We start from the raw sequence: 27,246 nt of genomic DNA on the forward strand, positions 1-27,246 counted from the left end.
AGAGAAAAGAGACTGAACCCGTCGATTCTTTCCTGATAACTTGTACATTTTCGGAATCATCCTTGTAAATCATCTATGCACCATCTTCAGTGCCTCTATCTTTTCATAATATGGCAACAGGACTAGATGCAGTACTCTTAGCGTGGTCTAACCAAGGTTCGATAGATGTTTAACGTAACTTATCTCTTTTTCAATTCTGTCTCTCTAGAAATAAAACCTAGAGCTTGGTTTGTGTTTTTATGGCCTTGCTAACCTGTGGTGCAACCTTTAGTGATTGGTGTATTTATACTCCGAGATCCCTTTGTTCTTCTACCCTGCCTCGATTTGCACCTTCAAAGCAATAAGTAACCTTCCTATTTCCCTCCCAAGATGTACTACCTCACATTTTATCTGTGTTGAACTTCATTTGCCGATTTGTTTGCCTATTTTGCGAAGTTTATTAATCTCGTCCTATAATTTGTTGCATCCCTGCTCAATTTTGACTATCTCTCCCCACCCCCACCAATTTGATGTCACCCACATTTAGAAATTGTTTTTTGCTTTCAAAGTCCAAATAGTTAATATAAATTGTGAAAAGCAGTGGTCCTAGAACAGATCCTTGTGGAACACCACTTCCCATCTTCTGGCACTCTGAGTAACCTTTTATTCCCACTCTCTGCTTTCTATCTTGAAGACAGCTAGTAATCAATTTTTCTTTCGTTTAGGCAATATGCTGAACGAACACACCCTCTACATTGTTTCAACTTGGTGGATTGTTACAAAAACCCAACTATTTGAGCATTGCCCTATGGGGAAGTGAAGCTGCCACAGCTACCTGGTCTGGGTGCACAAGAATCCAGTCCCATAGTACTTGGTTGACTAACTGCCTACAAGGCAAATAGGGATTGGCAATAAATATGGGGTAACAATGTCACTCAAATCACAGGAGCAAATAAAAAAATGCCTCTCTTACTTCCTTTGTAGCTGTATATCTAAGGCTCAAACTGTTCGAAATAAACTGTGGAATTCTCCACCCTGCTGGCTAGTTATGGCATGATTGAAAATTCCCCCAGGGTCATTTCTACAGTGAATCATCATGCTTTTTAATAATTAAACATCGGCATTTCTTTTAAATTTCGTGATTGAAGTTCAAGTGCTTCGAAATGCTAATTCATATTTTAGCTCTGTGTAAAGCATTGTGATTTGTACCATTTACTTAATAGTGTCATCACATTCATCTTTAGTTTGATTTAAAGACTCAAGGGATAGAACATTAGTAAGTTTTTAAAAAAATATTTTTTGCAATTATTTTCTGTGGCAGTAGACCCTAATTGAGGGCACTGTTTCACAGTTTGCACAGAGAAATGGAATGGACTAAGAAATTATCATAACATTGCTAAAATCCTGTGTTACCATGTAATAAAAACAGTATTTTTGTTTATTCAGTCTTAAACCAGTGGCTGTGATTTTGATTTATTAGGAAAGTCATTCAGATTTTGTTCATAGCCAGGTGAAAGTGGGTGGTGTTGTACTGAAGATGTGGATGGTACAGTATAAGTTTTCTTACATATTAATTCTCTGGTATCAAAAGTTTTTTTTTAATAATCTTAATGCGGATATTATCATGTCCTTAGTCGAGTGATTTTTACATTGGATACCCAGACAATTTAGTCTATTCCTGCTGCAGAAACTCTGTTTTTGCTACTGTTGACCATGCTATTTATCATTGTATTTTGCAGGCTTTGGTGCCTAAATAAATTGCTGAGAGTGGAGATGAAACAAGAGTTAATTTGTATTGTGACTTAGAGATTAGAGGAATAAACAGCAAATTATGAAGGGATTGGGAAAGCTGATAGTTTGTTTAGTCAAAAATATGGAAAAGGGAAAATATGCTGAGATATTTAGTGCAGGAGCTCCAAAGGGCTGGGCCGAGGCCTGGTGGATGAAAGGGAGAACAGGATACGGAAAAGATCGGAGCAGTAGTTCTGCATGGTGCGGGAGGGGATATAAGGCTGGAAAAGCAACGACTATAGAGGTGACAATGGATAGATTTGAAGATCAGGACAAGAATTTTGAATTTATTGTGCTTGGGGCAGGAAGTCAGTGTAAGTTGGCAAGGACAAGGCAAGTGGCTGAGTGAGATTTAGTATGGGACACAGTGGAGTTTTGAATGAATTGTAATTTATGAAGGATGGGGGGCCAACAAGAAGAACATCAAACAAATCGAGTTTGGAAATTGTCAAGAAGAAAATTTTGGTAGCAGGGCAAGCTATAATAGTATGAAAGAAGTGTAAGGTTAAGTTACCGGGTTTTGATTTATTTCGTTAAGTTGTGTGAGCAGAGGTGTCTAGCTGTAGTGGTGTCACTTAACTATGATACTTCTGAGGTGGTACTGACCAAATTCATGAAATGGAGGTCTACATAGTCCGTTATTGAGAATTCTAGGCATTTGGATCTTGTTTAGATTTTTTTGGTGGGGGTTGGGGTTGCATGCTGCAAAAAGACAAAAGCTTATGTGTCAAGCCCTTTTGTTGCTTTTTATCATTTTGTATGTGAGAAGTTGTGTTCTGTCAAGATATGTGTGAAGTATATTTTCCTCTTTTTTATTACTTGTGTTTTTGATGTATTTAAAAGAAACGCATGGGAAAAAGGACAGGAAGAAACATTAAAAGATCAACGAAATGGGGTTGGGCAGTCGAGTTCAAAGTCCATGTGGGAAGAAAAAGAAAACCTTTATGTGGAAATGATTTAAGTTCTAAGGTGCCTTATTAAATATGATCTGTCCTTTGAATAATAACAAACTTTATGACCTTGTTCAAATTTTGATAAATCAGAAACAAGATATTGGAAACATTCAGCAGATTAATCTGCATCTGTGGGGAGGATCCGCAAGTTAATATTTTGGTGTAATCAAAGAACAAAGAAAAGTACAGCACAGGAACAGGCCCTTCAGCCCGCCAAGCCTGCGCTGATCATATTGCCCGTCAACTAAAACATTTTGCACTTCCAGGGTCTGTATCCCTCTATTCCCATCCTATTCATGTATTTGTCAAGCTGCCTCTTAAACACCATTATCGTACCTGCTTCCACCACCTCCTCTGGCAGCGAATTCAAGACACTCACTACTCTCTACGTAAAAAACTTGCCCCGCACATCTCCTCTATAGTTTTCTCCTCTCACCTTAAATCTATGTCCCCTAGTAATTGACTCTTCCACCCTGGGAAAAAGTTTCTGACTATCTACTCTGTCCATGCCACTCATAATTTTGTAAACTCCTATCAAGTTGCCCCTCAATCTCCGTCGCTCTAGTGAGAAGAATCTGAGTTTCTCCAACCTCTCCTCATAGCTAATAACCTCCAGACCAGGCAGCATCCTGGTAAACCTCCTCTGCACCCTCTCCAACGCCTCCATATCCTTCTGGTAATGTGGCGACCAGGATTGCACGCAATATTCCAAGTGTGGCCTAACCAAGGTTCTATACAGCTACAGCATGACTTCCCAGCTTTTATACTCAATACCCCTGCCAATGAAGGCAAGCATGCCATATGCCTTCCTGACTACCTTATCCACCTGCATTGCCACTTTCAGTGACCTGTGGACCTGTACACCCAGATCCCTCTGCCTGTCAATGCACTTAAGGGTTCTGCCATTTACTGTATAATTCCTACCTGTATTAGACCTTCCAAAATGCATTACCTTGCATTTGTCCGGATTAAACTCCATCTGCCATTTCTCCTCCCACGTCTCCAACCGATCTATATCCCGTTGTATCCTTTGATAATCCTATTCACTATCTGCAACTCCTCCAACCATAGTGTCGTCTGCAAACTTACTAATTAGCCCAGTTACATTTTCCTCCAAATTATTTATGTATACTACAAACAGCAAAGGACCTAGCACTGATCCCTGCGGAACTCCACTAGTCACAGCTCTCCATTCAGGAAAGCACCCTTCCACCGCTAGCCTCTGTCTTCTATGACCAGGCCAATTGTATCCATCTTGCCAGCTCACCTCTGATCCCGTGCAACTTTACCTTCTGTACCAGTCTGCCATGAGGGACCTTGTCAAAGGCCTTACTGAAATCCATGTATATAACATCCACTGCCCTTCCATCGTCGATCATCTTTGTCACTTCCTCGAAAAACTCGATCAAGTTAGTGAGACACGACCTCCCCTTCACAAAACCATGCTGCCTCTCACTAATACGCCTATTTGTTTCCAAATGGTAGTAAATCCTGTCACGAAGAATCTTCTCCAATAATTTCCCTACCACTGACGTAAGGCTCACCGGCCTGTAATTTCCTGAAATCTCCCTGCTACCCTTCTTAAACAATGGAACAACATTGGCCATTCTCCAGTCCTCTGGGACCTCACCCATAGCCAGCGAGGATGTAAAGATTTCTGTCAAGGCCCCAGCAATCTCCTCCCTTGCCTCCCTCAGTACTCTGGGATAGATCCCATCTGGCCCAGGGGACTCATCCACCTTAACATTCTTCAAGATGCCTAACACCTCCTCTTTTTTGATCTCAACATGATCCAGGATATCTACACATTCTTCCCTAGACAAATTGACCGCTAAGTCCTCTTTGGTGAATACTGATGAGAAGTATTCATTTAGTATCTCTCCCATTTCTTCTGGCTCCACACACAGATTCCCACCTCTATCCCTGAGTGGGCCTTCCCTTTTCCTGGCTACCCTCTTGCTTTTTACATATGTATAAAAGGCCTTGGGATTTTCCTTAATCCTGATTCCCAGTGACTTTTCATGACCCCTTTTAGCCCTCCTGGCTCCTTGCTTAAGTTTCTTCCTACTTTCTTTATATTCTGCACGGGCTTCATCTGTTCCCAGCCTTCTAGCCCTTACGAATGCTTCCCTTTTCTCTTTGACTAATCTCGCAATATCCTTCGTTATCCAAGGTTCCTGAAACTTGCCATGCTTATCCTTCATCCTAGCAGGAACATGCCAGTCCTGAATTCTTATCAACTGACGTTTGAAAGCCCCCCACATGTCAGTTGTTGATTTGCCCTCAAACATCCGCCTCCAGTCTAGATTCCTCAGTTCCTGCCTAATATTGTTATAATTAGCCTTCCCCCAATTAAGCACCTTAACCCGAGGACTCCTGTTATCCTTATCCACCAGTACCTTGAAACTTACTGAATTATGGTCACTTTTCCCGAAATGCTTCCTTACTGAAACCTTGACCACCTGGCCGGGTTCATTCCCTAATCCTTTGTCAGAACTGGATGGAAAGAAACCCCAATGGCATTTAAATAGGAACAGAGCAAAAGGAAGGGGGAAAAGCCTCTGGCACGCACTGGAGAGGTAGTACAAGCTAATTGTGCTTAAAAGAACTTGCCAGGAGCAACACCAGGCATACGTAAAAATGGGGTTCTATTTTCTATTCTCCAATAGGGATCAACATTTTTTCTAGGGTTCTTGTTAAGATTTTCTCGAGGGCTACTCTTTGATTTCTGGGGGCTACTTTTTGGTTTTCAGTGGCTCCTTGAAGGCAAAGCAGGTCGAAAGATTTAAGTTAAAAATCAAAGTGTTCTTGAAGCAGGAACTTGCAAACTCACTCTACACCTCCATTATAAGATATTAAAAAATGAGAGACTCGGTGCTGGGCAGGTCACCAAGAATCCAACAATAATTTAAAAGTTTTCCTACATTCACATCCACCCCATCGCTGTCCTCCAGTGTTGGATATTAAAGCAGACTCTAGGCCTGGAAGGTTAGACTTTTCTGGATTGACTGGACTCCCAACTTTTTCTACACATCAAAACAAAAAAAGAACACGCGCATAACAGCTGTTAAAAGCTTTTATTTAGACTGAGACTTCTATAGTAGAAACATTTAAAGAAAAACCTCAGGTCAACAAAAAACATGGATTTCCCTCATACACATTTTATTCTTTCTTTACTTTAAACTTTACTCACACAATTTATTGGACAAATATAAAAGAGGAAGAAAGCCGTTGGAGAGAATTTAATTTTCAATTTTTTGTTCGTTGATTGTTGTTCCAGCAGTAGCTCCCAAACTTAAAAGCTAGGCCCCAGGAGAAGAGTTTTAGAAGGATAATCAAAGATATGTTTTGAAAAAAAGTTGGGAAATCACTTACATAAATAACGTAAGATGCAAGTGTGAAGGTGAGCAACATTGCCTGCTCTCTCACTGTACATTCCGTCTCTCTCTCAGACATAGCCGGAGCTGCTTTACCTTCAGTGGTTGGGATATCACACCTTGCTTCAAAAGTCAGGCACCGGGCCCCAGTAAAATAACTGAACATCAGGGGAATATAAAGCCTGTGTCTGGCTGCTGCAACAGCTTGGACAGGAGCACCTGTTAGCGAACCGACTTTGTGAGGCGTAGCACTGGACAGGGCACCATTAATGGGAACAGCTACTTCTCCTGTGGGCCACCAAGTCAGGAATGCTGGTGGAGGGGAAGGGGGAGGTGGGATGACCAAATGTTCAGGACAGGGCCAGGCAAAGAAGTTCATCGAGCAACGACCTCACTAGCTTAAACAAGGCTGAAATCGACCTTCATTGGCATAAAATTTTTTTAGGTGCTAGATGTGTTCGCGCTGGGCGGGGCCTAACAAAAGCTCAGGATGAAAGCAATAGCGTCAGCAATCCTAAGTCAAACAACGATATGGCCATCCAGGACCATAGAATTTAATCGTTGAAGAACTGTGCAAGCCTGAATATTTGTCCCTGCTGCATATGTTATTGAAACTCTGAAGGATGACTACAAAATTTCCATCTCTGGATTGGAAGGTGGCTGACTTCCTTGCTGAGTTCAATTTGTTCAGACAACAGACGGAATGATGTTTTCTGGACCTGGCTGTCTCCGAACCAGGCAACCAAACCATCAAAGTCATTATAGCCATAGGGATTGAAGCCCTATTCAGACTGAGCACATCAGGTACAAAGATAACCTCAGACTCAAGTAAAATATGGTTTACACTGGAAGACCATTTAAGAGTTAAACTTAATTTTTGCGTACACCGTCTTGAATTTATGTCTTTCAGGCAGTGACGCACGGAAACAATAGATCATTTTTTGAGCAGCTACAGAGATAAGGGGTGTAAATGTGACTTTTTAGAGGCAGTTCTGGCTGATTGAATCATTGAGCTCGTGATAGCTTCTACCCTTATTGAAGCATATCAAAAGGATCTTTTAGCATAACCTAAAGGCTACAGCTTGGAAGTATGGCTAAAATGCAGATGCAAGTATGAAGCAATTCTTATGGGTAGACAGGGTTTACAAACTCTGTGCATCAGGTCTACCATTGGCATGGTAGCCAATTCAAACAAACCTGCTCAGCACTGCAGACGCTGCGGTCTCGTACGTACATCCAGACATTGTCGATACATGAAAGGCATGTGGCACCAGAGGACACTGGAAGCACCAATGCAAGAAGCCAGAGCAGATGGTTCAGCACCATGACCAGCCACAGTCAGATGCAAGAAAGATACAGCGTTCTGGCAAACAAAGAGAGTGTACCAAATATTTCAAATAGCAAATCCATGAAATGACCAGTAAGACGGCAAGGTTGGATGATGAGGATGACTAGAGCTTTAACACTTGCAATGAACAGACATTCCATACAATCAACATCTCAGAATCCAACTTTTCCATACCTATTTGGAAAAACGTTTATCATGGAAACCGGCCACAGACAGCTTAAGGTGATCTGGTGCAAGCCATTAATTGGCACACCACCCAGATTACAGTGCTTACTTGCCAAAATACAAGGCTATAACTGTGACATATGCTACAAGCTGCTAAAGTACCACATCTGATACTTTAAGCCATATACCCAACCCACCCAAAACTGCAGATATTTCCTTAGGTCTAAAAATAGATCACATCAATTCTAAAATAGGAGGCACCTTGCATGTCAAGTACATGAGTTTTCAGCAGTATACATGCCAGCACTACAACAAGGAACATCCAATGATCCCATATTGCAACAATTATGGAAGACTGATTGGCAAATGGCCAGAGTCCTTCCAAGATGTTCTAGAGGTCCTAAGGCAACTTTGGCCTTATAGAGATGAGCAGGTGTTATCCCAAGATGTTATCTTCAAGGGTAAGCAAGTCCCTATTCCAGATTCCCTTAGACCTGACATCTTACAACAATTGCAGCAAGTGTATATGGAGATAGATTGAACCAAGAGAGGACTAGAAAAACAATATTTTGGTCAGGGATGAATCAGTACACCGAAACTGACGTGAGGAAATGGAGGCATGCCCAGTTACCACAAAGAACCACTATTAAACCTCACGAAGTACCTGCACATCCATGGACCAGAATTGCAACTGATCTCTTCAGCATCCGTGGACATGATTTCTTGGTTGTGACTGACTTTCTTGAAATTCTGTTATCCATTAGGTACACGACACACACAGCATGGCCGTTGAAGACGCAATGAGTTCAATCTTTAGCTTATTTGGGGTGCTGCAAAAAGTTGTTTCAGACAGTGGACCCCAATATACTGGAAAACCATTCGAGGCAATGTGTGAAAAGCAGGGAGAATGACCATACTATCTCGTCACCATACTATCCCAGGTCCAATGGCACGGTGGGACTTATGGTACATGCCCTAAAGTCCTTAATTATAAAATGTTGGCAAACTAGACAAGACGTGCAAATTAAACTGCTACTCTTTAGAGCAACACCACTCAGTGCAACAATTCCTTCACCAGTAGAATTATTTTTCAGCAGACAAGTGCGAACAAACCTTCTCCGTCATCATTCGTTGATACTTCCAAGAGTACGATATACATTAATTGAGAAACAGGGAAAGACAAAGGATGCACATGACCAGTATGCAGGCAAAGAATTACCCAACTTAAACATAGGTAAAAGGTATGAATACAACACCCAACGGAGAGAACATGGAATCCAGCAGTATTTAACTTCAAGTGCCCATCCAAATTCCTTTTGAAATCGTTCATTGTCTCTGCTTCCACCACCCTTTTGGGCAGTAAGTTCCAGATCATTACCATTCGTTGTGTAAAAAGTCCTCCCTCACATATCCCCTGCATGTCTTGCCCAAAATCTTACATCTGTGTCTCCTAGTCCTTGAACCATCAGCTAATGAGAGTAGCTTTGCTTTGTCTACCTTATCCAAACCTGTCAAGTTCTTTTACACCTCTGTCAAAACCCCCTTAATTTCCTTTGCTTCAAGGAGAGCAACATCACAGGCAGTGTCAATTGTGGCACACTCGCCTCTGAATCACAAGGTTCCAACTTCAAATCCCATTCCAGGGCTTGAGCCCAGTACTAAGGTAGCATTGCACTGTTGGAGGTGTCGCCTTCTGGATGAGACGTTAAACACCTGCTCAGGTGGATGTAAAAGATCCCAAGGCACTATATTTCTAAGAAGGGCGGGGCAGTTATACCTGCTCTACTGACCAATATTTATCCCTCAATAAATCACAAAAAACAGATTATCTGGTTATCATGTTGTTTCTGGGAGCTTGCTGACTGCAAATTAGCTGCTGTGTTTTCTGCTTTAGAACAGTGACTGCACTTCAAAAAATACTCCATTGGCCACATCGATGGTTGCTGGCCAAGCCTCCATAGCCAACGTGTCACACCCTCCCTGTGTTTTCAAAGAAAAGGAAGATGACCTGACCCTCAATTAGCCCATGAACCAAGTAGCCTTGGTGTAACAGAGCTGCAAAAAGCAGTGAACTTTGCTGCAAGTATATTGACAAAGACATTTAATAAAATATTGCTGTCTTGCAAGTGGCACTTTACACAGCCTATTAAAATTGTTTACTCTGGATTACTTCAAACAAGATATAACAAATACCAGGCTTTACACACACACACACACACACATACACATGCACACACACACCATTCTAATTTGTGACCTTAAAAAAAAATTGGACAACCGTCTGCTCAATGAACGCAATGCATTGCCTACAGCAGTATAATATTTCTTCATTACAGTGCATATGTTCAGAGTAGATGTCAATGTAGTCTGAAGCATAGGTGTTGGAGGACCCTTAATTGTGCTTTGCATCTTCTAAAAAGGAAGCACTTTTGATTCACAGCATTTGGGTTGTCTGCAATGAACCACTTAACATGTCTACCAACAATGTGCCTTGGCAATCTTATAACTGGCAACTGCTGGCTACAGCTTCAATTGTTCATCATATATAATATACAATATATTACCATGAGAAAATGTTCATATATTTACCGAGAGAAAAAGTATTGAAATCTAAGGCAAATGTAGATGAACAGACTTGGCAAAGGCCTCTGCTCAAATGTTTGTGAGGAAGCTTTGCAAAACTCTTTGAACATGGACTTGGGAAACTGTAATAGATATTCCACTTGTGATATACCAGCAATATTGCCATTGAAGCTTATCAGAAAATACTTCCTTCCTCATTTTGCGCATACCTGGGTTTTCATAAGATCGGGGGAAATGACTTACATAACACACATTAGGGCTGCATCTTCTGGCTGGCGAGCGGGAGGTGGGGCCCGCTTGCCGACACGTAAAATTATGTAGGGTGACGTTGGGCGGGCGTTCCGACAATGCCGCGCGTCATTTACATTTTCAGGTCGGTGGGCACACAACTGAGTCAGCTGCGCACCTGCAGACCTGTCAATGGCCTATTAAGGCCATTAAAAAAAGTAATTGAAATCATTAATGGACCTGCCCGTCCAACCTTTTGGTTGGCGGGCAGGCTGGGAACCCTGACGGGCTTCTGAAAAAACATGAAACCTCATCCACAGGCGGGATGAGGTTTCATGAGGGATTTAAAAAATTCAGAATATTTTAAAATATAAGTTATGGACATGTCCCAACTCATGTGACACTGGCACATGAGGGGACATGGCAGCAAAATTTTTTCTCATCTTTATTTAATGTTTCAAACTTGAGCCGATGTCCCTGAGGCAGCACTTTGCCTCAAGGAGATCTGTGTGCTCTTTCACGCACATGCGTGAAAGAGCACACTCCTGGCTCAGGGAATCCCCCCGCCCGCCCAGGGTGCACATAATCGGCCCGCCCACGTAAAATGGTGGCACGTCCCCAATCGGGGGCACCGGTCGGGAATACGCCCGCTCCTGCACATCCCCCCCCACCAGACAGGGGGAAAATGTTGCCCATGGAAATGTTGAGACACAATGAAGTCATACAGGGACATCTCTTGTACCATACTAAGTTCCAAGGCTTGAGAAACCAAGGTCATTTTCATTTGGAAGCAGAAGAATTGTTCAAAGCATTATTTAAAAACAAAATAGTAATCTCCTTGCATTTTTCATTTCATTCCATGCTTATGATTAATATTTCATGGGTAAATTTGGGGAATCTCCCAGGGTAAGTTATTTCAAGTTGTCTGCATTTTTTTTAGTGCTTTTGGCTTTATGTGCATGAATTCCTTTTACATGCAAACTACATTTTATATCTCATAGAATTTCAATGAAAAACATAATCCTTTGCCTAGAATTTTCTCTAACTGTCTAGTGGGTACTGATCATTTTCGAAATTACTGAATGACTTGAGGCTGTCCAATTGCATGATGAGTGCCCTTTGCCTGAGGTTGGAAAAGTATGAAGCAACATTGACCCCAGGATATGTATACACAATAAGATTCCCCTCCCTAGTCCTGCAACATGTCTTCACAGATATAGGATGACATGGCAGGTCTCTTCAGGCACCATAATTGATTCACTTTACTGGCAACATTGTAAAGAGAGATTAGCCCATTGCTCTTTCAATGCTCTCCCCCAAAGAAGATAGTGCTAATAAGTCACTCTGCTCTTTAAGCATTTTGTTATTACAATTAACCCTTTGCTTTATGCTGCTGTAAATCCAGTGTAAATAAAATGCAAATGAACGCCACCAACTTGTCAATATATTGTGAAATACAGAAATATTACTGGTGAGGCTGTGACCCTTCAGGTGCTTATTGTAGGATATAGGAAGGAATTGTATATCATAAAACCTGAGTTCAAAGGACATAAGTCCTTACTTTCTTCTGTGGTGTCCGATTTTATTCATGACTCACTTGGCTAGACTTTTTTTATGTTTTTCAGTTGGTTGTAGAAACTGATCGATGCACTTTTCCTCTGAAACTAACTTCATCAGAAGAGGTGAATGAAGTGGTGGGGAACCTAGGATCGTGCCTCAAGAAGATGCTCCCTGGTGTCTCCCCAATGTAGGTACTCTCGTCAAGACAATGACCGTTGTAGCATTTAACTAAGTGTAAAAAAACTTTAAAGCATTCTGTTGAATATCTTGGTTTAAATGACCTAATCCTATTTAACTTGTTACTATATTTCATATTTTATTCTACCTTTTGGTACATAGGAACAAGAGTAGATTATTTAGCCCCTCCAGCTATTCAATGAGACCATTGCTGATCTGCTACCTAACTCCATACATCCAATCTCCGCCCCAAAATCCCTTAAGACCTTTGGTCAATAAAAATCTCAGTTTTAAAATTAACAATTGATCTAGCATCAATAGCTATTTGTGGAAGGGAGTTCCAACTTCTACCATCCTTTTCCTGTAGGAGTATTTCCTAATTTCACTTCTGAAAGGCCTGGCACAAGCAGAGGCCATCATGCCAATTGTGCTTTTGGCAGCTTTTTGAAAGAGCTACCTAGTTAGTCCCAGTCCCCTTGCACCCCATATTCTTACAAATTTTTCCCTTCAAGTATGTATCCAATTCCGTTTTTTGATACTTGTAATTGAATCTGTTTCCATCACCCTTTCAGACAGTACGTTCCAGATCTTCAGAACTACAGTGTTTAAAAAAAGTTGTCTTCATTTTTCCTCTGCTTCTTTTGCCAAATACCTTAAATTTGTGTTCTTTGGTTACTGACCCTTCTGCCATTGGTAACAGCTTCTCCTTATTCATTCCATCAAAATCATTTTGAACAACTCTATATTAAATCTCCCCTTATCCATCTCTGCTCTGAGGAGGAAATTTTTCATGGCTACTGGGAAAAGGTAGGGGAGTGCCTGTAGGTGAATTGCCTTGCAGAGCAGAGACACGACGGGCCAAATGGTCTCCTGTGCTGTAACTATTCTATGCTTCCCTAGTCTCTCCAAGTAACTGAAGTCCCACATCCCTAGTACCCTTCTAGTAAATTTCCTCTGCACCCTCTCTAACACCTTGACATCCTTGCATGGTGTCCGGAGTTGGAGACAATACTCTAGTTGAGGCCTAAATAATGATTTACAAAGATTTAGCATAACTTCCATGCTTTTATATTTTATGCGTCAGTTGTTCTGCCACCTTCAAAGATTTGTGTACATACACCCCCAATGTCTCAGTTGGTATACCCGATTTAGAATTCTACTACTTAGTTTATGTTGCCCCTCCCTTTATTCATACCAAATGATATCACTTGACATTTCTGTGTTAAATTCATCTGCTATGTGCCCATCATTTCACCCGTCTGTACCTTCCTCAAGTTATCTTACTTATTCCTTTCAGAGCTTATTACGTCTCAGATTTTCTTATTATTTGTAGACTTTGACATTATGTCCTGTATAACTGGGCCCACATCAGTGCACTGTGCTGGCTGATTGAATTGTAACTTGGAGAAATATTGTTTAATTTGCCTTGGATTAATGCGTCTCAGTCAGTGCTAGACTGACTGAACTGCATCGTTGGGTTTATCCCTTTCCTTTTTTGGAACAGGGATGTAACATTTGTAATTCTCTAGTCCTCTGGCATCATTCAAAGATTAGAAGATTGTGGCAAAGCCTCTGCTATCCCCACCCTTCCTGCAGCAACCTAGGATACATCACATCTGGATTGGGTGATGTTTCTACTTGAATGTTGCCAACCTTATAAGTTTCTCTTGTTTATCGATTTTTATTCTATCTCATTTCGCTACTATGTCTGTCTTTACTGTTTTTCCTTATGTCACTTGGTTTGTTTGCCATTCACCTTAAATTGGTGTCATCTAGTTCTTGACCCTTCCACCAATGGGAACAGTTTCTCTCTATCTACTTTGCCTACTCTTCATTATTTTGAACACCTCTATCAAATCTATGTCGCTATTTATATAGTTCAGTGTGCCTTTTTAACCACTTTCTCAATCTGCCCTGCCACCTTCGATGATTTGTGCACTGAATTTCACCTGCCACATGTGTGCTCATTCCACCGTCCAGTCTGTGTACCCTTGAAGCCTATCACAATCCTCCTCAAAGTTCACAATACTTCCAGTCATCTGCAAATTTTGAGATTGTGCCCTACATACACAAATCTAGGTCATAAATATAGAACAAGAAAAGCAGTGGACCTAATACTGATTCCTGGGGAACCCCACTGCATACCTTCTTCCAGTCCTTAAAACTGTTCTTGGTTTCCTGTCACTTAGTCAATTTCATGTCCATGCTGCCAGTGTCCCTTTTATCCCATGGGCTTCAACTTTGCAGGCAAATGCCAACATGGCACTTTTATCAAATATCTTTTGGAAGTCCATATACTACATATCAGCCAATTGCCCTCATCAATCATTTCTGTTGCCTCATCAAAAACTCAGTTGAAGTAATTAAATGTGATTTGATTTTAACAAATCCATGCTGGCTTTTTCCAATTAATCCACACTTGTCCAAGAGACTGATAATTTTGCCCCAGATTATCGCTTCCAAACGTTTTCTCACCAATGAGGTTAAATTGATTGGTCTGTAGTTTCTGAGCTTATGCTTACACCCATTCTAGAACAAGCCTATAACATTTGCAATCCTCCATTCCTCTGGCACCATCCCTGTATCTAAGGAAGGTTAGAAGGTTATGGCCAGAACCTCCACCATTTCCTCAGCATCCTCAGATGCATCCCATCTGGTCCTTCTAATTTACCAACTTTAAGAATAGCCAACCTTTCCAGCACCTCTTTTATCAAGTTTTATCCCATCCAGTATCCCAAATACTGCCCTTTTCACTGACTTTGGCATCACCACCTTTCTTGGCAAAGAGCAATGCAAAGTACTCATTTAGTACCTCAGCCATGCTCTCTGTCTCCATGCATAGATCACCTATCTGATCCCTAATTAGTCTAACTTCTCTTACCACCCTTTTACTATTTGTATACTTCTGGAAGACTTTTGAATCCCCTTTTATGCTAGCTGTCAGTCTCAATTTCAGATTGTTCTTTGTCTTTTTCCATGGCTAACCTATGCATTATGATGCCATGATCACTGTTCCCTGTTCAGCAACTGACACTTGATCTGCTTGACACACCTTATTCCCAAGAACCAGATCCAGAAAAGCCTCTTTCCTCATTCAAGAAGATTCTCCTGAACACAAATCCAAAACACTTCCACCTCTCAGCCCTTTACTCTATTGCAATTTCAGTTTATACTACGAAAGTTCCCCATTACCACTATTCTGTAATATTTGCACCTCTAAACTCACTGAAAATTTGCTCCTTTAAATCTTTCCCACTGTTTGGCGCAACATAGAGTACACTCAGTCATGTACTGGTATCTCTCTCGTTTTGTAGATCTAACTAAATAGATTCAGTCCTTGACCCCTCCAGGACATCCTCTCTCTTCATTGTAATATTCTCTATAATCATTATAGCCACTCCTCCTCCTTTCTTTCCTTCCCTTTCTTTCCTCATCATCTTGTCTCCAAGAATGTTTAATTCCCATTCCTGCCTTTTTTTCCAGCTGGGCCTGTTTTCTCACTGTGACATCACATTCCCATGCGGCTATTTGTGTGTGGAGCTCTCCAGCCTTACCACACTCAGTGCATTAACATCCATGCACTGTAAGCCTAATTGCATTATGCCTTAGTCTGACTCCATCTACTAATACCTTACTATTTCTTACTCTAGAGCTCTTTGCTTCTCTCAATCATTTTTGTGCCTTGTTCATCCTTCCTAATGCTACATCTTGGTTCTTATCTTTCTGTCAAATACGTTTAAACCTCCCCCAACAGCAGTAGTAAATTGCCTCATGGAAGACATTGGCTGGTTACATTGGTTAGGACCTGGAATGCACTATGAGAGTGTGGCGGAAGCAGATAAAAGGGAGGTGGCTAAGCACCTGAAGAGAGAAAATTTGCAGAGCTGTGAGGAAAGGGAATGGGACTACTGATTTTCTCTTTCAGCGAATCAGCACAGACATGACAAACTAAATGGCCTCCTTCTGTGTTGTAACCATTCTCTGATACTAGCAGCATCCCCTACTGAAAATAGATGCAAAGTACTCATTTAGTACCTCAGTCATGTCCTTTGCTTCCACAAGAACAGCTCCTTTTTGGTCCTTAATGAGCCTGACCATTTTTTTTTAACCACGTTTTTACTATTTAAATGCCTATAAAAGACTTATGGGCTCCCTTTTATGTTAACTGTTAATCTATTTCCTTGCACTCTGCTTCTCCTATTTACTTATTCAATTACCCTCCATACTTTTTATTTCAGCTCGATCCTCTATTGGTACGCAATTCCTAATCTCAGAATCTTAATTGGTGGCAGCTTTTTTTTCAAGAATTCGATTGTGTTAATCTGCATTTGGGCTGGCATGATGAAAACTGTGTTTTGTGCCAAATTCTTGAATTTGATGCTTGAAAAAATAAGAGACAATAGAACTTTAAAAAAAAAATGGCTCTTTTCCTCTTTTAGGCTTCTACACACCTTTTATTGAAAACCCAAGAGGCAGGTTGCCAATTAACTCCCATGTCACTGGAACCTGTTTGATGCTGACTAGGAGATATGTATGCACGTCAAGTAGTGTCTCGCCAGTAGAATTAATATTAATCAGCATCCAACAATGAGAAGGATTCAAATTTTCATTTAAATAATTGGAGGTGTATGTTCTCTGAACACATGAATGATCTCAGCAGAGTGTTGCATTGCTGTTTCATAGCCGGAAACGTGAGGCTGTAACTAATAAGAGTTTTGAGAAATGTTCACTTGCAAACAACTGGGAGAAAGGTGGTGGGGTGGAGTGGCAGGTGGGAGAAGTTACATTCTGTTGACCATTTTTTCTTTCTGTCACACTTTCTGCCTGCCACATTTACGCATTCTCTTGTGCAGGCTCTCTCTCTCTCTCTCTCTCTCTCTTTCTGCCGCCCTGACAGAAGGTGGATTGTATCAGTCCCTTCTGTTTGACCGTCACATTAGCAAGTTCTCCTTCGCTTTACTTAAGTAACATCAATTTCTTTCAGATAATTAATTCCATAGTCTTAGCTCTGTCATGACCATGTAAAAGTGGCCGATGATCTAAGAATTTTTGTGTGTACGTAGCCCCCTTTTAATTTGTGAATGGTTCAATTTAAAAATAACACAGCAGTTAAACTTTGTTCTTAAGCAAGATAAACATTTGTTTATTACAAAGCTACTGCTGGAAGTTACTTATGTAAAAGTGATAAAGTTATTAACTAAAATACAGATAGAGATTAAAATGCAGATAAAGAAAGAAAAGATATTTAAAGATGAGATTTCATATCAGTCTCTGTGAGATATCATTGCAGGCCTGTTGATTGAATACCTTCATTCTGAAGTGAAGGGGTTGAAACTTGAGGTTCATCTCAGCAGCTGCGATGGCTTGTGAAGTTGGATAGTCAAAGATTTCCTTTGATAGGTAGAGCAGTTGCTGGGAGAGAGTGTGGGCTCCTTTCCTTACTAGAAACTGCAGGTGCTGACACTTGAAAATTGACTGGTTTCCTTCTCAGCAGACCATGGATGATTTTCTGGATGCCTTACTTCGTAACTCCCGATGACAAGAAACCCCAGCTCTCATATGTGGCTCATGGCTGGTTCAGCTGAGTGCTGCTATTGACTCTCTCACTGCCATACAAAATGGCTTCTTGCAGCCTCTTTTAGACAGTTCAAAAACACAAAAATGGCTGCAATGTTAATTTTCAATAACTCATTGTTTCAAACAAGGCCAGGAAGGTAGTTAGAGCGCAGTCTTCGAAGAAGTTCTTCCTGCCCGCAACAGTGAAGCAGTGAAGATTCCGTTGTGCTGTCCAAGGCATCCTTGAATTATTAATGGCCCTCTTGGTGACTGATTCTGAGATAACACAGTTCAACAATATTTAAGCAATCTTCTGTAGAGACGGCTGTCTGCTGTGACTTCCATCTTGAAAGGACTTTTAAAACTTAAAAGGTTTTTTCAAAGCAGGAATATACTTCTAACAATTTTCCTTGAAAGTTCACAATATCATAACTGCACGGGTGTGACAGTTCTGACATTTTTTTATTCATTCATTCACGGGATTTGGGCTTCGTTGGCTGGGCCAGCATTTATTGCCCATCCCTAGTTGCCCTTGAGAATGTGGTGATGAGCTGCCTTCTTGAATCGCTGCAATCCATGTGGTGTAGGTACACCCACAGTGCTGTTCGGAAGGAAGTTCCAGGATTTTGACCCAGCGAGAGTGAAGGAACGGCGATATGTTTCCAAGTCAGGATGACTTGGAGGGGAACTTCCAGGTGGTAGTGTTCCCCGTATAATGTGTCGGCACTGTGTCATCTTTCCCCCATAATCAACCACAACATCATTATTACCTTCAACATTTCTTGTTTTAGTTCAAGGGCCTCCTCATTATTCATTCCTTTTTGTCAAGCTATCTTTTAACATACCTCTGTAGCACAATAGCTCAAATGCTTCCAGCCCTTTCGTTTACATTTTAAATCCATTTTTTGCTGATAATCAACCTGTTTGAACACACCTTCCATGGCCATTAAGTCCTGAAGTGGGACTTGAATCCTGAGCTTCTAGCCCAGAGGTAATTTTTATTCTATCCAATTTCTCCACTAGCTCCTGTTTTACAGTGATGAGAGCAAAATCCTCATCTTTACAGAAAATAGATGCAAAGCACTCATCTAGTACCACTATTCCACAAGACCTTTGAGCTATGTATGCAGTTGGAATCAATCAAAATCAAATTGTGCACATCTGGTCTTATATCTTGGCACTGATTTTGGATTTGTATAATAACAAAGTAATAACAGTGCAATGAAAGCCCTTTATAAATCCACAAGAACTAAACTCCACAAACCACTGAAGGTAGTTTGATTTATGATGTGTTAGACCTCTGATTAAGTGATTAGCAGTTGTTCCAGACCACCAGCATGTCTTTGATTTCTAAGGGAACAATAAGTTCCAAGTTTTGCTCATCTACCTGGGAACTCCCACTTAATTTTTATTCTATTCAATTTTTCCATTAGCTCCTGTCTTATGTGATGAGAGCAAAATCCTCATCTTTACTGAAAATAGATGCAAAGTACTCACCTAGTACCTCGGCCATGCCCTTTGCTTCCACAAGAAAAGTTATATTCAGTCCTTGATTAGACCCATCTTTCCTTTGACTACCTTTTTTCCTATTTTTACGTTTCTAAACAACACTTAGGTTCCCTTTTATGCTAATTACTAGCCAATGGTCATACAAGCTGCTCCTTTTATTTCCTTTTCCAGTTATCCTCTATACTTTCTATATTCAGTTTGGTTCTCTACTAGTGTGCAATTCCCACTCTCAGCATTAACTAGTGGCTGTTTTAAGAAAATTCTATCTCACTGATTTCCTTTTGACTTGGCATGATGAAAACCATATTTGTGCCAAATGCTCGAATTGACGTTGTGGGGGCAAAAAAGAGACAGTGGAACTTTTCCTTTTTAAATTGCCTAATCATTTAACCTACCACGCATCTTTTTATATTAAAGAAAATCATCGGGGCAGGTTGCAAATCATCTCTGAGATCGCTGAAACCTACCAGAAGATGCGCATGAGCATCAAGTAGTGTCTCGCCAGTAGAATTAATCCTAATTAGCATTCAGCATAAAATGTCTTCCTATTCTAGTACAACTACTGCTTATATTTTTCTTCCCTCTCATTGTTACCTCTGAATTTTCTTTGGAATTTTATTGCGCTTATACTTCAGAATCATAGACATTTTAGGATAATAAGAGGCCATTTAGCCCACTCTACTGACTCCATTATCAGTTACTACCTACACTAGATTCCACTGCTCTGCTTTTACTCAATAGCATATTTGAATAACTGCAAGAAAAACATGTGAATAATTAGACAGAAGGCATACAAATAGATTTGCACATCCACATCTCCAGTGCATCAATACACATTTTTTTTTTTTAACATCTTAGCTACCTCCTTGTACATCAAATCATCTTGTCCCTTTATAGTTCCATTTTAAAATGTCAACCTTAGCTCAGTGGTAGCATTCTTGCCTTTGAGTCAGAAGTTTGTGTGTTCAAGGCCCACTTTGGAGACTAAAATACATAATCTAGGCTGACACTCAACTAAAACCACAAAACAGATGATCTGATCATTTATTATAGTGCTGTTTGTGAGGTCTTATGTGCAGATGGTTTGTCATATTTCTGTGCATAGCAACAGGAACTTCACTTCAAAGATTACTTAATTAACTGTAAAGCACTTAAGGGAGTCCTGAGGACTTCAGAGGTGGTGTATAAATGTAAGATCTCTCTTGCTTTCTCTCTTATTTTATTTAGCCAGGTATGTGCGAACCCATGGCCATTCCTGAGCCTCCAAAATACTGAGAAGCCCACATGATAAAGTTTTTTGGTTTCCTTGATATGGAGAGTTCACACTCTCTCTTTGTAGGCATACACCCTGCCAGAATGTTTTGATAGCAAGGTCGAGACTTTTGAGCCGTCAAGTATGCAACAGATAATGCTCAAACAGAACTAGTAAGCTTCAGTGCTTGTCAAGCGCATTACATTGCAGTCATCTGGATCTCAGTGAGAGAGTTTGCAATGACATATCTTCCCAGGTCCCATTATTAATCCAAAGTGGCTGATCAATTATCAGCAGGGTCGTAAAGCTACCTAATTCAGGTGCAAAAAACTAGTTGCTGGAAATCTGAAAACAAAACATAAAACGCTGGAAAACACTCAGCATGTCTGGCAGCATCCATGGAGTTAACATTTCAGGTTGATGACCTTTCATCAGAACTGGGGAAAGTTAGGTTTTGAGCAAGTGAAAAGGGGAAGAGTGGAAAAAGAGCGAAAGGGAAGATCTGTGATCGGAGTGGAAAGTGAGATAGATTAAATGACAAAATAATTGGTGAACAGCTGCCATTCACACCTTCTCTAGATGCATTTTTTTTGTTTCTTTACTTGTCCCACTACCTCTCCCTTTGACCTTGTATCACCAACTCTTTTGTCATTTAATCTCTCCTGTCTTCCAGTCGGTCACAAACTTTCCCCTTTGCCCTTCCCCCCCCCGCCCAAAACCACTCTCCCTCCACTTGCTTAGAACTTATTACATTTCTAACTTTTCTAGTTCTGATGAAAGGCCGATCTGAAACAGTAACTCTGTTTTTCTCTCTGTGGATGCTGCCAGTCATGCTGAATGTTCTCCAATGTTTTCTGCTTTTATACCCAATTCAGACATCTGACTAAGTTTGCTATGGATGGTGACTTTGTTCAAATCCATTTTTCTTGGAGTCAGATTGACCCCAAAGAAATCCACCTCAAAGGATAATCACTTTGTAATTAGACATCAGGCACTGTGGATTTTTATCTTCATTAAATAGACAGCATATACGACAAACCCCAGTACATGCTCTTAACCAGATTATGGTCACCTGCTATCTAAAATTATTCAAGGCATGGTTCGATTCTTTGGGGAGGTGAGAAATCATGGAGTTCTGTACAAGAATGGGTTAGGTGGACTGAATAGCCTCAATCTTCCACACTTGTGATGGTATCTAATGGCGGCTTCACTAGTTGGAGTTGCATAGCTTTAACAGGAGCTCCTTGCATCTGCTGCTCGGCCTTATTAGGGTAAAGGTATACCTTGTCCTAAGTTTGGATTTTTCCTCAAAAACTTTTATCTGCCATTCCAAAGAAAGCTGCCTTATCTTCCAATATTTTTCAACAATTCATGCTTCTGTTTCTGTATCCTATAATAATAATATAATAATATCTATAAATCTGTTACTTCCATGGAATGCTGCATCATATTTTGATGCAGAATAAGTAGCTAAAATTTGCAAATGACATATAACGTTTTACGTACAATAAAATGGGCAATGGCATTTTGTTTATTTTGTGGAGGTTATGACTTCAAGCTGAATCTTAACTTCCAAAAACAGGCGGGTTTTGGTCTGATATGTACATACGAATTTGAGCAGGAGTAGGCCCCTCGGCCTCTCAAACCTGCTCCACCATTCAATAAGATCATGGTTGATCTGAATGTAACCTCAACTCCACATTCCTGCCTTCCCCTGATAACTTTCACCCCCTTGTTAATCAAGAATCTATCTAGCCCTGCCTTAAAAATATTCAAAGACTCTGCTTCCACTGCCTTTTGAACAAGAGAGTTCCAAAGACTGAACACTCTGAGAGAAACAATTTCTCCTCATCTCTGGCTTAAATGAGCAACACCTTATTTTTAAACAGTGACCCCTAGTTCTAGATTCTTCCACTTTCCTCATAAGATAACCTGCCCATTCCTGGTATTATTCTCGTAAACCTTCTCTGAACTGCTACCGCATTTACATCTTTCTTTAAATAAGGAGACCTGTACTGTACACAATGCTACAATGCTCCAGATATGGCCTCACCAATGTCCTGTACAACTGAAGCATAAAACCTCCCTACTTTTGTAATCAATTCCCCTCACAATAAATGGTAAACGATTAGAGGTTAAAACACCGCAAGTCTGAACCGGGAACCGAACCCTACCACTTCTGTTTTAATAGAGGTGGGCAAGGGATGGGTAACTAACTAATCTCACTAGAATCAAATTGGTAATTTAAATATTGCAATAAGGCTGCCTGCCTTCATTTTTACAAACATTATGTTTTGACTCATTTTGGCCGCGTAAATACAGCAGCTGCCAGGAGGCAAAAGTGCTTTTCGGGCATTACTTGTGGGACCGGAGGAGCAGGAGTATTTTTTCTCGACGCTACAACAAGCTACCTGTGAACCACCCCCCTCCAACTCCCCTGGCGATCTATCTGTCCCCCTCCCCTCTGGTGATCTATCTGCTCCCGTCCATGAGCAGCATCAAACATTCTGAATAATACATTTTTTTTTAAATATATGTAACAGGAGGGTAATGAAAAAAGTAACAATGGAACCATCAGATCGACTGTCATCTCTTCAGGCATTGTGGGATAGCCAGAACATTGCAGAACCAGGGCCTTGTGGTAAGTAAAATTAAATGTGAATTTTAGGGAGCACTGCTTTGAGGTCCGAAATGGATGAACAAAACCACAGGCAGTTGGGTAATTATTTATTTGGATAACCATTCTTGGATCCCTGCATCAGAATTATTGCTGAAATCTATATATTTAAAAATGTGACCACTTATTATGGGATATGTCTTAAAACCCACTAAATTTCAACTAAATTTGGGTTTAAAACTACATTCTTAAAAGCTGACTACTGTTCAAACCCTTGTCTAAAATGTGTATGCAGGAGTCCTAAAGTTATTTTTACTGCATGTTTTAGTTCTCTAGCTTTTCAATTGTTTTTCCATTGGCAGTTGCATTTTTGCTCAGCTTATAGTTATTTCAAGTTCATCTGCTTTTTTTTTAAGTGGAAAGTAAGCACTGGAATCTTGAGAGGATTTGCAAAGTTTTTTCCATGTTTCGGTTTCTTTTTGCAAATATTAGGGTGCTCTTTAATGTCTCAATTTGGTAGGCTTTGGGTTACAATCAGATTTTCTATCTTAGCTGAAGTAGCTCTTGATCAGGGGGTTCCTCGTAATATCGAAGTGGTAATTTTCCAGAAAGAACTGCCATTCTTAATGGCAGCTGCTTCTAATTCAGTAAGCATTTGAACTAAAATAAGGGTAGCTATCAGTCGATCTAACTAGGTGCTTTATATATCTATAAATGTGTGGTGGTAATGCGACTTCAATCAGGAACGTTTTGCTGACACTACTGACAGAGTTACTTTGCAAAAATTAGCATCCTGAAAATATTGAAATAAAATCATTTGTTTGAAATTGGTTCCTCAGTAAAGGTAAAATCCTTCGGACAAAAAGCATTATATTGTTGATCTTTGCTGGGTCTCCACCTGAGAGTTATCTGAGCAGAAGTGATCATTACCTTTTCTTATTCCTGTATGTGCCCCCAAATGAGGCATGAGACCCTAAGGTACAGCACAGCCTCTGCTTTGTACTGGGAGGGACTGTAACTGAACATACACATGGTGAGAAGAGTTATATTAGTAGCAATACTTAAGTGATGTAACAAGGCTTATTAAACCAGTAGTGTGCAGTTTATTGGTTTCAACCTTGCCAGAGCGTGACTAAATTTGAGTTAACATGACGATAATGATAAGGATTCATGCCACACTAATTTTTTGCTGGCACTATATTGTACTATACCTTTACATTGGCTCATGTTAATTTTAGTATGGATTATATTGCATGATCTGAGCATTTTGTTCTTTTGGCCTCTCAGCTGGCCCCTCTGTTAGGGAGGTGTAAATAAAGATAGCAGACAGCTGTTATAGGACTATGGGTCCACATGTTAATCATTTCTCAGTGCAGTGGACAACCAAAAGTTTGTGAGGAGGCTGGAATGGAGTTTTATTTTACATTCCATTTGAGAAATTAAGGACTGTAGAACATTGTGGCACAATTTTGGAACACCTAAAGTTGATTTTGAGGAAGTTTGAGCAATTTGAAAGATTGCTGCATGTGCACATCGTGTTCAGGAACACTGAGTTAACGTGGTCTGTAATTGGAAAAAAATGGCACTTAAGACTTATTTGGGGACAATGAGAGAACTCAGCCTCAATAAAGGGGACTGGTATAATTATGAATGAATGTTTCACATTTGGCTGAAAGCGAATAAAAGGAAATGAGGGTAAAGTAAATGTGTTTTTCATGATGGGACCAGCTGCTTTTGATTTAGTTTTTAACCAGTGTTGTCAGAGGCACCCCAGTTCGATGGACTATGCTGAAATTAATGAGATTCTGGTCTCATATATTATGGCACAACTAAGAATAAGATTGCCCTGAGAATTTCATTCAGTGAAAGGAAGCATTTGCCAAATGAGACTGTTGCAGATTACATCGAATTAAAGAAACTCTCTTGTTACCATGAGCATGGCATAAACTTAGAAAGCGACCTTAGAGACATGTTTGTATGGGGCTTAAAGAACAATGAAATCCAGGCCAAGATTTTGAGCAAAGGCAATAAGCTTACATAGAAAGAGGCCTGAGACGAGGCCACAACGTTGAAGTGGCAGAAAGAGATATTTGCAAATTGCAAAGAAGTTCTTTCCTGAGCCAACAGGGGAGTTTAACTGTATTTTGAGACCTAGGCTACGGCAGCCTAGTTCACAGAAATTTAGATGTTATTGTTGCCATGGTAAAGACCAGCCATTTAAATGCCTCCATTTCCAGTCAATGTGCTATGCCTGTGGGAAAGTCAGTCATATCCAGATGGCATGCAGGAGCAGAGGGAACAGAAGTGCTCCAGGTTACAGTCATGCACCAGGTCAATGACATGGTAGATCAAAAACCAATTCAGGAATCTAGAAATTCTCTTATGTTCATATGATAGATATGGAAATAGAAGTTGATATTATCGGGCATGGAGATCAAGAGTTATAATCAATCACAGAGCAAGAAAAAGAGCACATGGAAAATGTGAGTAAAAGAGCTAAAGGTATAATTTCAGCGCCAACAGTAGGAAAGAAAGTCATAGATTCACAACTTAGTTTCATTGTTAATACAGTTAATACAGCCATGACTGTTATCTTGAAGGAGAGTACAAGAAGACTGGCTAAATTTAAATTTCCCATGTGTAAAAAATCTTGTAGAGCTGACTAGTTATTCCAGTGTGAGGTGAAGTTAGTGTTCCAGTGGAATACTATGATCCATCCTATTACTTGCCATTGGTCCTAGTAGGAGGGAACCATGTTTCCCTGATGGGAAGGAATTGCTCTAAGAAGATATAGTTAAACTGGCCCACGTTATGTAGGGATGAGTAAGAGTATGTGTATTATTGAGGAAACTCCACGAGAGCACAAAGTGGTATTTGAGCAAGGGGGACTGAACAACAAAATTGGGCATCACAAGGCCAAAGTCAAGATAAAGGACAATGTCTAGTCGACAATTTGCAAGGATAGGCCCGTGCCTAATGCACTATTAGAAGCCGTAAGTAAAGACCTGAATCGATTAGAAAGAACAGAGCCAATTATGAAGGTGAAGAGCAGTGAATGGGCCACATCCATTGTGGTAGTTCAAAAAGTAGATGGGTCCCTTCAGATTCGTGGCGATCACGGTAAATAAGGTGATCAAGAAGGATACATACCCATTCCCTACCAGTGAAGATTTGTTTTCTAATTTAGCCAATGGAAAGGTGTTCAGTAAGATAGATTTATTAAATGCATATTTGTACTGTAATTAATGTTAACTGACGAGAGCAAGGAACCACTTACCATTCATACAGACAAGGGTTGTACCATAATAAAAGGTTACCATTTGACGTATCCCAGAACGTCATGAATCAGTACTAAGTGGGATGAGAGGAGTGTGCTACTACTTAGATGGCATCCTAATTAGCAATAAGGCAGAGAAAGATCTCATTGTAAGTCCTAGATTGACTTTAAGCTAAAAAGAATAAGTGTTGCTTTATGGTGTCAAGTGTAACATACCTGGATCACCAAATAGAGAGTGAAGGTATCCACCCAACACACAAGAAGTTTGAGGGTGTTTGAAAGCAAAAAGACCAGAGAACAAAGAAGAACTTAAAACATTCATAGGATTTGTGTATTATTCTAAGTTCATCCCACTTAGCCAATACATTCACTCCACTGTGTCAACTGCTGAAAGATGGAATAGCTTGGGAGTGGTCTGTGCAGTGTCAGAAAGCATTTGAAGTAGTACTGACTAGTGATGCTATTTTGACCCACTATGATCCCAAGAAAATATTGGTTTTAGTGTGTGACACCCCACCACAGGGGCTATGTGTGGTGTTATCTCACATAATTAAAGACAGTGTGGAGAAGCCTTAGCATATGCTTCACGTATTTTCGTCAAGTCAGAACAAAATTATTAAGTTGAGAAAGAGGCACTACTAAGTTTCACAAATACATGTGTGGTAGGAAGTTCACTTTGTTAACTGACCACCAAGTTCTTACGATCATATTTGTTTCAAAGAAGCAAGTACCATCCCTAGTGCCAACACAGTTTTAGAGGTGGGTGTTGATTTTGATTGCTCATCAGTACAATAAGAAATACCGTAAGTCAGCAGATCATGCTAATGCAGACATTGTTTTGAGATTTCCCATGAAGACTGATTCATTTCCAGCC

General features: G+C 40.3%; 1 protein-coding gene across 4 annotated transcripts in view; it reads left to right on the forward strand.

Moving 5' to 3' along the window:
* The window catches only part of LOC144679016 (F-actin-uncapping protein LRRC16A-like), a 431,407-nt gene that overhangs the window by 136,977 nt on the left and 267,184 nt on the right, over positions 1–27,246 (forward strand). For all 4 annotated transcript variants that reach the window (XM_078539233.1, XM_078539234.1, XM_078539236.1 and 1 more), the window contains exons 5-6: positions 12,050–12,171; positions 23,022–23,119. In XM_078539233.1, coding sequence (XP_078395359.1) covers positions 12,050–12,171; positions 23,022–23,119 — 220 coding nt within the window. The remainder of the gene's footprint in view (positions 1–12,049; positions 12,172–23,021; positions 23,120–27,246) is intronic.

This window comes from Cetorhinus maximus, chromosome 3, assembly GCF_964194155.1.
Source record: "Cetorhinus maximus chromosome 3, sCetMax3.hap1.1, whole genome shotgun sequence".
Taxonomy (NCBI): domain Eukaryota; kingdom Metazoa; phylum Chordata; class Chondrichthyes; order Lamniformes; family Cetorhinidae; genus Cetorhinus; species Cetorhinus maximus.